Source organism: Sminthopsis crassicaudata, chromosome 3 (genome assembly GCF_048593235.1).
Source record: "Sminthopsis crassicaudata isolate SCR6 chromosome 3, ASM4859323v1, whole genome shotgun sequence".
Taxonomy (NCBI): domain Eukaryota; kingdom Metazoa; phylum Chordata; class Mammalia; order Dasyuromorphia; family Dasyuridae; genus Sminthopsis; species Sminthopsis crassicaudata.
The window spans coordinates 330,113,708-330,130,898 of NC_133619.1; the positions used below are offsets into that span (position 1 = coordinate 330,113,708).

General features: G+C 34.0%; 1 protein-coding gene across 1 annotated transcript in view; it reads left to right on the forward strand.

The window, feature by feature from the left end:
* CASR (calcium sensing receptor) overlaps positions 1-17,191 on the forward strand; it is a 151,720-nt gene that overhangs the window by 64,903 nt on the left and 69,626 nt on the right. The window contains exon 3 of the mRNA XM_074301375.1: positions 16,167-16,473. Within this exon, the coding sequence (XP_074157476.1) occupies positions 16,167-16,473 (307 nt within the window). The remainder of the gene's footprint in view (positions 1-16,166; positions 16,474-17,191) is intronic.

Here is a 17,191-nt window from a genome sequence, read left to right on the forward strand (position 1 = left end):
ATATAAAGTTTAAAAATTTGTGTACAAACAAAACCAATGAAGACAAGATTAAAAGAGAAGTAGCAAACTGGAAAAAATTTTATATTCAAGTGTTCTGATAAAAGTCTAATTTCTAAAATATAAAGAAAATTGACTCTAATTTATAAGAATTCAAGCCATTCTCCAACTGATAAATGGTCAAAGAATATTAACAGACAATTTTCAGATGAAGAAATTAAAACAATTTCTAGTCATATGAAAAAATGCACTGTCATTGGTCAGAGAAATGCAAATTAAGACAACTCTGAGGTACGACTACACACCTCTCAAATTGGCTAAGATGACAGGAAAAGATAATGATGCATGTTGGAGGGGAAAACTGAGATACTAATACATTGTTGGTGAAGTAGTGAACTGATTCAACCATTCTGGAAAGAAATTTGGAACTGTGTCAAAAGGGCTATCAAAATGTGCATATCCTTTGTTTTCAGCCGTGTCTCTACAGGGCCTATATCCCAAAGGGATCATAAAAAAAAAAAAAAAAAAAAAAAAAAAAAAAGAACCCCACAAGTGCAAAAATGTTTGTGGCAGCCCTTTTTGTAGTGGCAAGGAACTAGAAACTGAATGGATGCCCAGCAATTGGAGAATGGCTGAATAAATTGTGGTATGTTATTGTTCTATATGAGACAATTAACAGGATGATTTCAGAAAGGCCTGGAGAGACTTACATGACCTGATGCTAAATGAAATGAGTAGAATCTAGAGAACATAGTATACAACAATAACAACAACAAGATTATATGATGATTATTCTGATGAATGTGGATCTTTTCAATAGTGAGGTAATTCAGACCATTTCTAATGGTTTTGTGATGGAGAGAGCCATCTGCACCCAGAAGGAGGACTATGGGGACTGAGTGTGGGTCACAACATAGCATTTTCACTTTTTTTGTTGTTTGCTTGTACTTTGTTTTCTTTCTCATTTTTTATATGATTTTTCTTGTGCAGGATGATAATTGTGGAAATGTTTATAGAAGAATTGCATATGTTTAACATATATTGAATTTCTTGCCATCTACGGGAGGGGGTGAGGGAAAGGGAAAGAGAAAAAATTTGGAACACAAGGTTTTGCAAGTGTGAATGTTGAAAACTATCTGGGCATATGTTTTAAAAATAAAAAGCTTTATTAAAAAAAGAAATAAAAAAGAACGAAAGTCAAAGTAAATGCAAAATTAGAAGAAAAGATGAAAATTCAGTAGGAAGTCATTGTATATGCAAATGTAGAAGTAAATAGAAATTAGATAGAAATAAGATAAAGGCATCATGGTGTAATGGATAGATTGCTGGATTTTGAGTCAAATCCCACCTTTGATATTAGCCATTTAGGAAGCCATGAGCAAGTCATGTCTGTAAGCCTCAGTTTCCTCATCTTAATAGAGAAGAAATAAACTAAATATATAGAATAAAGCATCTTTTTGGACAAGGTCAATATGGAAATTAGTCTTGCTTGATTTTGTATATTTATTAAATAGATTTTCATTTTCAGTGTAGGGCAGTAGATTGGGAAAAAGAGAAAATAAGTACCTGTTAATTTAAGAAAATTATTATAAATACAAATTTAGGATATTTTTCCTTTTCCATAAATAGTGGACACAACAATGTTCTCAACATTTCTTAGTTATGTGACTATATGACTTAGTTAAGTGATGTAGGCCTGCTGCAGAAATTTGTCTGCAAAAGCTTGAGTATTTTCTTCTCATGTTTTCACCAAAGATATATATATATATATATATATATATATATATATATATATATATATATATATATATGTGGGATTCTCATATTTTAGAGAGATGAAAAAGCAGGCTTATGAATAATTGTTATCTTTTCATTTCTTTGGGAGGGAGCAATAAAAGCATCACTGATAACATTTTTCTCTTTGAGAAAATTTGAAAGCCTTTCCCTGACTATCTTTAAAAATTGTGTTATTTTCTGCAGTGATTTCTTCTGTATTTGGTCAGACCCAGTTTCTTTTCCTAATTTCCTTTCATATCAGGTGATATACACTAGGGGTATGTGGTAGTTGATGTAGGTAATGATGAAATAAATATATATAATCCCAGAAGATTCTGGAAGAAATTTTGTTCCACAGATTTCACAGCTCTGTGTGTTGTCTTTTTTTTTTTTTCTTTTTCTTTTTCTACTTTCCATCACAAATATTTTCAGGTATTTGATATGGCGTAACTGGGTGTCAAAGTAAATACTGTTACATTTGTTTATTTTTTTCCTGGTTTTTTGCTGTTTTCTGAGACAGAACTTTTCATGATCTGGGTTTTTATATACATTCAGTAGATGTAAATCTTCCCAAGTTTTTCTAAAACTATTAGAGATGGATAGCATTCTTTTTCATCAGTTCTCTGGGATCCTGGTGGATCATTACTTGTTCAAGTTCTTAAGTCTTTCAAAATCATTTGTGCTTATAATTTTGTTATTGTATAAATTGTTCTTGTGGTTTTGCTCATTTCATTCTGTATCAGTTCATATAAAACTTCCCAGGTTTCTCTAAAATTATTCTTTTCATTATTTCTTACTTCCACAGTAGTTTCTGTTACTTTGATATAATTTGTTCAGCCTTTCTCCAATAGGTACTCCTTTTATTTCCAGTTCTATGCCACTATAAAATTGTTTGATATTTGATCTCTTTGTAGGGCAAAAGTTTAGGATGAGAAAGAACTAGCACACAGTGAGTGCAGAGACAGAGGGCAAGGGGACGATGCTGGCTGTGGGCACTTGAAGGAGGGGGAGCTCTTGGTTTGAGGTTCCTGGTCAGAGGAGAGAGCTGAAATAAAGCGAGAGTACCATCCCCCCAACCTAGGATTAGGGGTGCTTTCAGTAATACCTCTTATTAACAACAACAACAAAAATGAACCTGCAAAAAAGAAAGAACCTCACCATAGAAACATACTACAGAAACAGAGAAAACCAGGATTCTTTGGAAAAGAACAATGAAGTAAAAAACAAAAACAAACAAACAAAAAACTTCTAATCCAAAGAGTAATGTGAAATGGCTCCCTGCCCAGAAAGAATTTACAGAAGAACTCAAAAAAGAATTTAAAAATCAAATGAGAGATACTGAAGAAAAACTAAAAAAGAAATTAAAAACTATCCTAGAAAAACAAGAAAACATGAAAAAAGTACAGCCAACTAGAAAAAGAGAGACAATCTCAAAAATGAAAATAATCCTTTAAAAATTAGAATTGGGCAAGGAGAAGCCAATGAAGCTAATGAAGCTATGAGAGACCAAGAAATAACACAAATGAAAAAATAGTTCAGAATGTGAAACATAGATAGATCTAGAGAAAAGATCAAGAATAGAAAATCTGAGAATAATTGGACTGCCTGAAAGTTTTGGCCAAAAAAAAAATATTCACACAATAATGCAAGAAATAATCCAAGAAAATTGTCCTGGAATGATAGAAAATAGAAATAGAAAAAAAATTAACCGATCATCATTTCAACAAGATCTTTTTTTTGAAAACATACAGGAACATTATTGTCAAATTTTGAAACCCTCAGATCAAAGAGAAAATTTTGCAAGAAACAAGAAAAAAAAACAATTTTAAATATTCTGGAGCTACATTAGAATTGTACAAAATTTATCAGCAGCCACAATAAAAGACCATAGGCACAAGAATCTTATCTACCGACAATCAAAAGAACTAGGTCTGAGGTCAAAAAATATCATATGTAGCAAAATTATCTATAATATCAAACAAGAAAAAACATAAATTCAGTGGACTTGCAGATTTTCAGGACTTTCTATCAACCAAACCTGAACTTAACAGAAAATATAATATATAGAGCCAATATCAAAGATCAATTTCAAGGAACTCAACATGAACAAATTTTTTTAACGTGGGAAATGTATAGCATATGTTTATGGTTGACATCAAGGTGGCTTGATGTTACAGAAGGTGGCTCAAAAGAAAGATTGGGGCAAAATTAAGGCAAAAATAGTTATGTCATACAAATGAGGTGCAGAGGACAGATAGACACAGAGGCATTAGATGGCTCATAGTTCTCAAAACCTACTCTTATCAGGAATGGGTAAAAGAAGCAACATTTCATATATACTATAAAGAAATAACGGGGATGGAGGGATGGATAGAGAAGCAAAAGATGAGGGAAGAAGACAAGGGAGGGATCCATGGTTGGAGAGGATTAAGTAATAGCAAGACAAGTTGCTTATCTTTAATTTTCAGAATTAAAGCAAAATCAGTAGGGATAGGAAAGATATGTGTGAGGGTATATGTGTGTGTATGTATATATCCACATATGTATATGTAAATATATAATTAACTGTAGCCTGCTTGGCGGTGGGGGAGCATGAAAGAGGGGAAAAAACAATAAAGTAAAAAAGTGCACAGCAGAGATCCTCCTTGATATCCTCCTTGATATTCTGCTGGGCAGATGACAGTGTTCTCTTTTGTTTCATTTTGTTTTGTATTCCTTTTCTGTTTTTCTTTTTTCTTATTCTGTTTCTTTAAATAAAATAAATTTGAAAAAAAATAATTCATACAGTAAGCAGTAGGAATAGAGTTTAGGAACTAAACCTGTGATGTCATTGATAATAGGGAAATCTTGGATGAAAAACTCCCTTTATCATCAGTAATTTTTCTTGATCTTATAGTTTTAAGAAGGCTCCTAGAGTATAAGTTGTTATTTGTTGTTGGTTATTAGTATAAGTTAGTTATGTTAGCATTAGAGGATAAGCATTATTTTAACCATTTTATAGATGAGGAAACAAAGGCACTGACATTGTGATTTATCTATGATCACATGGCTAGTAAGCATCTGCAGCAAAATTCAAACCCAGTGCTTTTGACTTCAAGTCCATGGCTATTCTGATACCATACTAAACCCATATAATAATAATCTATGGGTAAATGTTATCTTGGAGTAATAATTTTTGAAGTATGCTTTGGGGACTCTTGGGGATACTGTGAACTTCAGAGGTCAGTCTTTGAGATCAAAAAAACTTTCACAATAATATTATGATGTTTTAAGTCTAGTATAATAAATATCAACTGATATTACCAATATAGATATAATATGTAAAGATATAAATATACCCAATAGAAACAAAATCTTTGACAATATGTTAGTCAATATGCAAAGAAGTCTTAATATGATAGAATGATGGACTGAACTGAATAAATAGAAATTTATTAGAGACAAATGAAAAATTCTGCACTTGGGTTCAAAAAACATCAACTTCACAAATACAAAATGAGCGACATAAGGCTGAACAAAAATGTGTGAGAAAAATGGGAGTTTTAACATCCTGAAGTTTCAAAGTGACATGAAAATCACTAATGTTCATTGCATCTTATACCAATTTAGGTATAATATCCAGAGGGGAAAAAATAAAGGATCTGTTGTATTTTGCCTTGAGCAGATCACATTTAGAAGCAACTAAATTGAGCGCTGGGACTGAAGTCAGAAGGAACTGATTTTAAAGCTAACTTTAGACATTTACTAGCTGTTTCTTTTAATTTTTGTAAGCCTCGGTGTCCCCTCATCTGTAAAATGGGGATAATAGTAGCACTGATTCCAGGATTGTTGAAAGGATAAAATGAATTAATATTTGTAAAGCACTTTATAATCCTTAAAAACACTACATAAATGCTAGATATTATTATATTTTTTTCTTAATATTACATTCAGAAAATTATTGATAAACTAGGATACATTAAAAAGAGGAAAACCAGGGACCACGCCATATGACGAGGTTGAGAGAACTCAAGATAGTTCATTTGTAAGTTCAGAGAATTTGGAGAGGACATACTAGCCAACTCCAAGTATTTGAAAGACCATCACTGGGAGCAGCTACGTGGCACAGTGGATAGAGCATCAGCCCTGAAGTCAAGAGGACCTGAGTTCAAATCTGACCTCAGACATTTAACACTTCCTAGCTATGTGACCCTGAGCAATTCACTTAACCCCAATTGCCTCAGCAAAAAACAAAACAAAACAAACAAAAAGCCCCATCATGTGGAATATATTCTAGGCTTGAAGACAAAAAGCAATGGGTTTCAGTGATATAAATTTCAATTTGATAAAGGAAAGGGAATGAGCCACATCTTTAGAAGGTAGGGAGTTCTTTATCCTAGATCATCACTTGTCAACCATATTGAAGTACTAGAAAATCTCTCTATGTTTTGTTGAACCTAAAAGATCAAGGGAAACAGTACCATCTACTTTTAAGGAACATGATGAAACATCAAAATTGCTTCAGGAAATCTGTATTTTATTTAAATAGAGACTATCCAAAGAGGTAGTTAAGTACTGTTTAAAAGAATATTTTTATTTTTATTTTGCTTCAAAAGAATTCTTCATTATTCAATGTGCTTTTAAATATGCATCTTCAACAGTACTAGTACTTGCATTTTGCCAGAGATATCCAACTTTCCTACTAGTATTTTTAGCAAAACTCCTGCCCCCATATTTCACAACAAACTTAGTTTTGTAAATATAGTGAATTTTCTATACTTAGATATCACACCCCTTTTTGATTACACCTATAAAGTTTTATATATGCACAGATTTCCTCTTGGAAATAAGATTATATTTATCAAGAACCCAGTAATCAATACATATTGATTACCTTAGGAACATTTTAACTCAAGCCCTCTATGATAACTTATAAAATAACTTCCTTATTTGGGTAATTTTATCAGTTATAACAACTGACTTTTTATTATGCTTTAAATTTTATAAAGTGCTTTATACATTCACATTAGCTCTCAACAGCCATATAAGTTATTATTATGCCCATTTTGTGGTTCAGAAGACTGAGTCCACTAATTGTGCCCACTATTAAGTGTCAGAAGGGGAATGTGAATTTAGATTTTCCTGACTTTGAAACCAATATTCTATTTACTGGGTCAAGTTGTTTTATGGTTGGCTAAAAACACCTAATCATCTATTTGTATAACCATGTACATAAAAAACTTGCAATTATTCCTTACCTATAATTGTACCTTTCCCAGGGTCCTTCAGGACCATTTGGATAATTAACAGAGGAGTCTAGAAATCCTAAGGCTCCAAATCAATCACAATCTCTAAATGTTTGGATACATGCATTCCCAGGTGCTGTTCACAGGCTCACAATCCAAAAACCACAGACTTCCAAAAAAGAATGCCTTACTCCTATTACCTTTTTCTCCACTAACTTTTTTTTAAAGAGTGTTATTCAATCTGAATTTAGACATATTTGATTTCTTTTCTGCGTATGGATAGATTTTTCATCATAAGTAGCTGTGGATCATTGTATTAGTGAGACTAGCAGTCATTTACAGCTGATCATCCCAGAACATTGCTATTACTTTGTATACAATACATTTTACTTTCCTTGTATTCTTGCGGGGCTTTACAGGTTTTTTTTTTCCTAGAGCCTCCTGCTCATCACTTCCCATGGAACAATATTCCATGATAATCATACATCACAATTTATTCAGTTATTCCCCAACTTATGGGCGTCCCCTTAATTTCTAATTCTTTGCTCTGAAAATAGAGCTGCTACAAATATTTTTGTATATATAAGTCCTTTTCCTTCCCCCACTCTTTTTAAAGTCTCTTTTTGATATTTTTGCCTAAGAGTGGTATTGTTAGGTCAAAGGAAATATATGAATTTATAGGCATTTGGGCATAGATAATATCTTTTGATCCTTTATCAATGGTCTCCACTAACTTTCAACCTGGCAATCATTATGTACTTCTTATACAACAAAAGATACTGTGTATTTCTGGGCTCCAGGGCCCTACAATATTTCATGCAACAAAAAATACAGTGAAAAATTGCATCCCATGAACAGACAATTTTCAGATGATGAAATTGAAACTATATCCACTCATATGAAAGAGTGTTCCAAATCACTACTGATCAGAGAAATGCAAATTAAGACAACTCTGAGATACCATTACATACCTGTCAGATTGGCTAAAATGACAGGAACAAATAATGATGAATGTTGGAGGGGATGTGGGAAAACTGAGACACTGATGCATTGTTGGTGGAGTTGTGAGAGAATCCAACCATTCTGGAGAGCAATTTGGAACTATGCCCCAAAAGTTATCAAACTGTGAATACCTTTTGATCCAGCAGTGTTACTACTGGGCTTATATCCCAAAGAAATACTAAAGAGGGGAAAGGGACCTGTGTGTGCCAAAATGTTTGTGGTAGCCCTTTTTGTAGTGGCTAGAACCTGGAAGATAAATGGATGTCCATCAATTGGAGAATGGTTGGGTAAATTATGGTATATGAATGTTATGGAATATTATTGCTCTGTAAGAAATGACCAGCAGGATGAATTCAGAAAGGTTTGGAGAGACTTACATGAACTGATGCTGAGTGAAATGAGCAGAACCAGAAGATCATTATACACTTCAACAACAATGCTGTATGAAGATATATTCTGATGGAAGTGGTTATCTTCAACATAAAGAAGATCCAATTCAGTTCCAGTTGATCAATGATGGACAGAAACAGCTACACCCAGAGAAGGAACACTGGGAAAAGCATGCACTATGCTCTTTTTACTCAGGTTACTTATACCTTCAGAATCCAATTCTTACTGTGGAACAAGAAATTTGGTTTTACACACATATATTGTATCTAGGATACACTGTAACACATTTAATATATATATGGGATTGCCTATCATCTAGGGGAGGGAGGGGAAAATTTGGAAAAGTGAATACAAGGGATAATGTAAAAAAAATTACCCATGCATATGTACTGTCAAAAAATTATAATTATAAAATTAATTTAAAAAGAGGGAAAAAAAGAAAAATTGCATTCCCTCTGCTACCCCAAATCCTGGGAAAATATTTCACTTTTCACTCTTTTACCAAGAGTACCCCACTTTTCACAGTGGGGAAAGAAAAATTAAAGCTGATGTTCAGAAACCTCAACCTTTGCATTCTACTTTGGTTATGCAAGGTAAAATCAAAATAGTATTTACTTAAACAATCAGCAATTCTCATAACTTATTAACTTTATGCATGTCAATTTGATTTAATTTAGAAGTATTTTTAAAGCCCATAGACATCCCCATTGAGAAAAAAGGAATAGGAGGGGTCTCCTACCTTCTAAATTTGTTCCCTTTCTTCCCTTCCCTGGAATCCCCAGAATTCCCTGGCTCTTCTGTCATGATCCCACAGTTGTCTGAATTAGGGCAAAGTTGTTTTTTTTTTTTTTTTCCTATTTACTATGTCAGAGAATTTGCTTATTTTCTCTATGGTCTAGGAGATCCCATAAGGAACATTTCTCCAGCTCAGTTAAAATTCAGGATTTTATATCGGTTGTTCACCCACTGAGTTTTTGTCAAGAAAAAATTCAAAGTTTCAACACAGTAACCTACAAAGTATTTATGTAGTTCTAGAAGGAAATGGGAGGAAAAGCATTCTGAGATGATCCTATCTCATTTTTTAAAATTTCCCCATGGATTGTCCCCCTCAAGTTCATGGCCCAGTTGAGTAAAAATATTTAAACTTCTGATCAGAACTGGTAAACCCACATAAATATTTGCAAGAAAATCTAAAGAGAGAATATGTTTATCTATTTATTATCCTTGAAGGAGCTCCCATATCTTTCTGAGGAAAGGGGAGGAATAGTTGTCTTTTCATTCTACCATTTCTTTGAGTAATATTGTCAGAGATTAAGATCTGCTAGCCACAGTTAGAAGAAACCTCAGAAGTCATTTAATTTAACCCCTATCTGATCAATCAATTAACAAGTATTTGTTAAGTACCCACTATGTATTAGGCACTATTCCAGATACTGAGGGCATAAATACATAGAATGAAATAGTTCCTAATGAAAAGGAACTTATGTTCTAGTGGAGAAAACAACAAATGCATAAATAAACATTCAAATATAAAGTGAATAAATATACATATATATAATAGTTATTAATAATAGTAATAATAGCTAGCACTTTATATAGTGCCTACAATATGCCAGCAGGGTAGCTAAGTAGAACAATAAATAGAGCACTAGGCTTGGAATCAGAAAAACTCATGTTCATGAATTTAAATTAGTTCTTAGACACCTAGAAGCTGTGTGATCCTGGACAAGTTACTTATCCCTGTTTGCTTCAGTTTCCCCATCTGTAAAATGAGCTGAAGAAGGCAATGAAAACCTATTCCAGTATCCTTATCAAGAAAGCCCCAAATGGGGTCCTAAAGAATTGGACATGAATGAAACAGTGGAATGACAACAAAACATTCCCCATGAGAAGACAATTCAAGAAGTATGGATCCTTCTCAATAATGAGACTTAAAATGACTTCACTGAGGAATAAAAGGAAGTTTTTTTTTTTTCTTTTCAAATAGAACAGAATGACTCAAAGGTAGAAATGAATGCTAAGGACCAAAGGGATATTTTCATATCATAGCATTATAGATTTAGAGCTAGAAGGGAGCTTAGAGGCCATAGAGTCTAATACCCTTAATTTATAGATGAGGAAGCCCAGAATTTAAGTGACTTGATTCGAATCTCACAACTAGTCAATGTTACAAGAGGGAATTGAACCCAAGTTTTTGATTCAAAGTCCAATGTCCAATTCCTTACAATCCTGCCTCTCTGAGCTATGCTGGATTAATGCAGAGGTAGTAAATACGTATGGTAGGACAATAAAGGAGCAACTAGTTAGATAGAGTTCTGGGCCTGAAGTCAGTAAGACTCACCTTTCTGAGTTTAAATCTAGCCTCAGACACTTATTAGCTCTGTGACTCTGGGCAACTCCTTTAACCCTGTTTGCTTCAGTTTACTTATTTATAAAATGAGCTGGAGAAGGAAATTGCAAACCACTCCAGTCTCTGCCAAGAAAACCCCAAATGGGATCACAGACAATCAGACATGACTGAAATCACTTAACAACAAAAAAGAAAGGCTAAACCAAAAGAGAATTCCAGTCCTAATTCCTTCTTCTTGGCAGAGAAGACAAGCATAAACAATGAATAATTAATTTCATCATCTGTTACCACTGGATGGCTGTCCCATTCATTCTGTTTATTAGATTCTAGCTCATGGACTGACAATCAGTTTTCTCATTAGTTATAATGGAAAAGAATAGAAATCATCTCCCATCGAACCCTTAATTTACTATGATTACATATCCTCTAGTTATGTAATCTCCTATAGCTGGATATTAAAGCCATGTAGGATGCTTCTGTTAGCCAGATTGTCTTCTAGCCCTCCAATCTCTCAGATGTGAAAAAGTAAATAGAATCCTATTCTTAGCAACAGGTTTGATGGCAGAAAAATTCTAGAGTCACATACTAGGTTTGATCTTCAGGCGCTCCACTAGTAAATAGAATAGTTGTTCAGTCATTTTAGTTGTGTCCAACTCTTTGACCTCATTTGAGATTTTCTTGGCAAAGATTCTAGAGTGGTTTCCCATTCCCTTCTCCACTCATTTACAGATGAGGAAACTAAAGCACTCAGTTAAAGCACTAAATTTCCCCAGGATCACACAGCTAGGAAGTGTCTGAAGCTAGTTATGAACTCAACTCTTCCTGTTTCAAGTCCCAGTACTCCATCCAGTGTACTACCTACTTGCCCCAAGAAAAAAGCGAATATTTAAGTTTACTTCATTTTCCAGATGGGAAAACTGAAGCAAAATGCACAGCATCTTGGCTTTTGTAAGATTCATACTTTAGCGCACAAGACAGTGGAGAAGTAAACAGCTAGGTTAGGCTGTAAGATTGTGGCTGCTCCACTGGGATAGTCTGAGATTTCTCTCCCATTCCCTCCTGCCAATACTGATGCTCTATGTGGTCAGAAAAGGGTGTCAGGAATTCATGTGTTGAACTATAATTTTTCTAGTTCTCTTGGGTGATTCATGATCAGATAGTGTTATATCACATCAAGGATACAGAGTAATTCTAAGAGGGTATCTGAGTGGTAAAGTGTTCTATAGATTTGTTCTAAAAACCAAAGTAATCTAGGGTACTAGTACTCTAGTTGACTGCCCCATCACAGGGGAAGACAATCTATTAGTAGGTATCTTTGGGATACCTATGATTTATATATTCAAAGTAGAGTCCCATGATATAATTCACAGAAATGATGCTGTTATTACAATGTCCAAGAAACTCCAGGGCAGAATCTCATTAGAATTAATCACTGCTTTCTCTGTGCCCTAAGGTTATATGTTCATGTTGGAACATGTTTAATTCACATGCCTCTTCCTAAGTTGTTATTCTTCCAAATGTGATTCTTTTCCTGTAGAACATCTTATAATGCACCAAAGTCATTAGCTTGATTTGAATTCCAGATTTAACCCCTTCTTTTGTGTTCTGCTTTGCTTGATCTCTGTCTCTCTCCCCTCTCTTCTCCTCTTTTTTCCTCTTTTCTCTTTTCCTCCTCCTCCTCCTTCCCCTCCTCCTTTTCCACTTTTTCTTCTCCTTGTTCTTTTTCTCCTTCTCCTTCTCTTTCTCCTCCTCCTCCTCTTCTTCTTCCTCCTCCTTCTCCTCTCTCTCCTCTCTCTCTCTCTCTCTCTCTCTCTCTCTCTCTCTCTCTCTCTCTCTCTCTCTCTCTCTCTCTGTCTCTCTCTCTCTCTCTCTCTCTCTCTCTCTCTCTCTCTCTCTCTCTCTCTCTCTCTCTCTCTCTCTCTCTCTCTCTCTCTCTCTCTCTCTCTCTCTCTCTCTCTCTCTCTCTCTCTCTCTCTCTCTCTCTCTCTCTCTCTCTCTCTCTCTCTCTCTCCCCCCCCCTCTTTCTTTCTTTCACACACACACGCCCCACAACTGAAGTGAAAGGCAGCCAGGATCATAGGATTCCTTTGGGCATTATACAATGAGCAAGTGCTGTGGTATCTGGAAAATCAAGAACTATTGTGGGGAGAGAACTCAGATCTGGACATACCTGGATGTAAATACAGAAACCAAATATCTTGGGATGGTCTTAATTTCAAGAAAAGTATTTCTATTTTTACTAAGGCTTTTCAATATCAAATTTCATAATTTTTCGATAGATTCTTTCAATGGGGCAGCTAGGTGGCGCAGTGGATAGAGCACCAGCCCTGAAGTCAGGAGGACCAGAGTTCAAATGTAGCCTCAAACACTTAACATTTCCTAGCTGTGTGACCCTGGGCAAGTAACTTAACCCCAATTGCCTCAGGAAAAAAAAAAAGATTCTTCCAGTCAAGTTAATTATATATACATATATCACATTATTATATACAAATATATACAAGTCTACCAAATATACAAATATTTTATAGACATATATATATTTCATATATACAAATATATTTATACTTTTTTCATGTAAATATTTCTTGTTATCTGGGTACATATATATAGATGTATATTATATGTGATTATGTCATCTACATACATTTATTAATATTCATAAATGTATGTAGATGGCATAATCACATATATAATTCGGCTCCCATTTGGGGGAGAATTTTGTTTTCCTTGTGACAAAACTATTTTATTTCTCTGTCAAAAACATTGTTACTTTTTCTGTTTAAATGGGCAACTAAGTAGCGCCATGGACAGAGCATTAACCCTGGAGACAGGAGGACCTGGGTGAAAATTCAGCTCAGATACTTGACATTATTAGCTATGTGACTCTAGGCAAGTCATTTAACCCCAATTACCTCAGAAAAAAAGCAACAACAAAACAAAGAAAAGAAAGAAAAGAAAGCTTTTGGAAATAAGCAAAGATTTTTGTAACTCTTTAAATTGGGTACCAAAAGCAAGTTTTCTTTGTCAACAATTGTATTCAAAATTCAGTTCATAGAAAATTCCAGTTAACTTAATCAAAAGAGAAGTAGGGAGCTAGGATAAGTCCTCTCCAAAAATGAAATAATATAGTGAAGTTTTAAGAAATTTTCTTCTGTTAGGAAAAGACAGTCATGGGGTTCACATAGAAACTCAGTGGAGATCTTCATCTCTTTCTCAGCTTCTGCCACATATGAGAAAGCAAGTTCAGAGCAGAAAAAAACCAGAACTTTGTTTCACTGGTCAGAAACAAGAATGGAGCCATAAGACCTTGGGCAAATAACAATACCCCTTTGGAAATTACCTTCTTCATTTATAAAATAAGAAATTTGTATTGGGTGGCCTTTGAGGATACTCTTACTGATTTAACATTCTGGCAAAAAGTTAACAAATTGAACTTGTATTTACCACTTTATGCTTTATTCCATATGTATTGTCTCTTAACAGTACAATTAATTATAAATAATTAAATAATGATAAATGATTAATAGTATCAATTTAATTGAGCCTGATAATCATAATTAAGATTATCATGTTTATCTCTTTTTAAAAAGAATTTTGGTTATTTTGCTTTATGATTAAATGAAACCACCTAATTTTCATCTTAAAATATCATGTGGATCATGTATCGGACAACCATAGGATATGTAATCTTTCTCAGATTCAGTTGCTTCATATTTAAAATGGAATAGCTATGCCTTAACTGATAAATGATCAAAGGATTTGATCTATGCCTAAAGGGCTATAAATTCATGTGTATCCTTTAACCTAACACCACTACTTGGAATGAATACCAAAAAAGATTTTTAAAAAAGGCAAATCACTTATATGTAAAAAATATTCATAGCAACTTTTTTCTTAGAGCAAAACAAAAAATGAAGTTGAAGGGATGCCCATCAATTGGGGAATAGCTGAATAAACTCTCGTGTGTTTTTATGATGAAATATTATTGCTCTATGGGAAATGATGAGCAGGATGCTGTCAGGGAAAGAAAAACCTGTAAAGTCCTTCATAAACTCAAGCAAAGTGAAATGTACTTTATAAAAAGTAATAGCAATGTTCTGGGATAACTAGCATAATGGGCCAGAACTCTGGAGAAGTGTACTTGAAACAAGGATTCTTACAATAAGGTGTTAACTCAATGGTATTGATAAGATAATGGTTATCTAGTTTAGTATGGTTATCAACAGTTCTCTAGATCAATATGATTTACAACAAATAATGGTTCCCTAGTGATATAATGATTGGCTTATACTCACTATGATGAATGGATTTAATTGTAATAGAGTATTTAAGAGATCAGAATCAGATCTAGAGACAGACTGGAGGCTGGAGCTCAAGCTCTGGGATTCAGATTTCAAGAGAGAGACATTTCATCTTTGATCAAGCTCCTGGTAGCTCTCCTGCTTCCTGCACTTTAACAAAGAAGACTTGACATTTCTCCACGGAGACCAAGGCAAGTCTGAAGGGCCTCCAGAAAGCCAGCAGTGTCCCAGACAAGGAGACAGAATATGAAGGAGGTCAGGACAGCCACCACGATGGTAGGAGATAGAATGAATGTCTCTTGTCCAGTCTTTGTTGGCTTTTATATACTCTATTATAATTACATTATCGTAGGTGTGAATCATGTAGAATAGGTGTCAATCTTGTAGAACTATATTAAGTACTAAGTACATGTACTGAACGAGAGAACTGTTAATCACCATATTGATTATCATAGATAATCATTGTCTTATCAATTCCATTGAGTTAACACTGTTTCAAGTATGCTTCTCCAGAGTTCTGACTCTCTACCACTAGTGTAAATTACTGTTATTCTCAGTAGTACAATCATCCACAGCTACTCTGAAGGACTTATGATGAAAAATCCCATCCATACCCAGAGAAGGAATGGGTTATATCTGAATACAGACTGAAGCATATTCTGTCTCTGTCTCTGTCTCTGTCTCTGAATTTTTCTGGAGGATTTTTATCTTCATTAGTGTGGAAGATCTATATTTTTTTTCCATACAACTTGGCTTCACAAGTAGTTTCTTAGTTGTAGGTGAGATTAAAGGAGAGAACCTAGAACTCAAAAATTATAAAAAAAATTTAAAAATTTATTTTGAATATTATTAGGGAAAATATTAAATAAATAAATATATATATTTAAATGGGTTAATAAGAATGCCTATATCACAGGGCTGTTGTGAGTAGCTAATGGGATGACATGTAAAGTGCTTTACAAATCTTAAAGTACTAAGTAAATTTTATAAAAAATTTATATTAAAATTTTATATAAAAATGTTATAATTACAAAGTCCTTTGAGTTTAACCACTAATCTTTTACTGATATAAAGTGGATGATACAAAAATGTCATATACTAACTTTCTTCTTTTCTTTGCTTCAGATATAATTTTCGAGGGTTTCGATGGTTACAAGCAATGATTTTTGCCATTGAGGAAATAAACAGCAGTCCTTCTCTTCTCCCCAACATGACACTGGGATACAGGATATTTGATACCTGCAACACAGTTTCTAAAGCCCTAGAGGCTACTCTGAGTTTTGTAGCCCAGAACAAGATTGATTCCTTGAACCTGGATGAATTCTGCAACTGCTCCGAGCATATCCCCTCCACTATTGCTGTGGTTGGAGCAACTGGCTCTGGCATATCCACTGCTGTGGCAAACCTGCTGGGATTGTTCTATATACCTCAGGTATTAGGCCTTCTTAGACAACTTTGTTGGGAGAGAGCTTTGCAAAGTCAATGAAGAGATATTTGCTAGAACATTCTGCATGTCTGTACTTTGGAACCTTTGAGGACTTAGCTAAGGCTCTATATCTTGGTGGAAAGTTATCATGCAAATCAAACATGCTATTGTCATTAACTACCTGTGTAATTTGAGGCAAGTCATTTAATCTATTTGAGCCTCAGTTTCTTAATCAGTAAAATGAGAGTATGGAGTAGATGATCTCTAAGTTTCTTTCTAGCTCTAAATTTATGATTTTATGATGATCCTACTTGAGGATGGCTTCATCTTTCATTATGTACCAACCTCGAGAATCCAATGATTCTGGAATTTCCTTGATATGAGTAGTTATGAAAATAGTGCAACTATGTCATCCCATAAGACTCTTGTTTATATCCACCAATATGTTTGTATGTGCAGAAGGACACCTTTACATATGTCCACAAATCCAAATTAGTTCAAATTATATCAAATAAACATGCTTTTTAGGCAATAAACTATGAAAACAGAGTTTATTCATATATAATTTGGCATTGCAATCACATGAAATTTACAACAGAGCTAATTTAACACATATTTAATGACAATTATATGCTGCCAAATGATGTCTAGTCATAAATGATTGTCAATTCATAAAAAAATGACTAAAATGAGCATTACATTTAAATGGTCAAGCTAAACATTG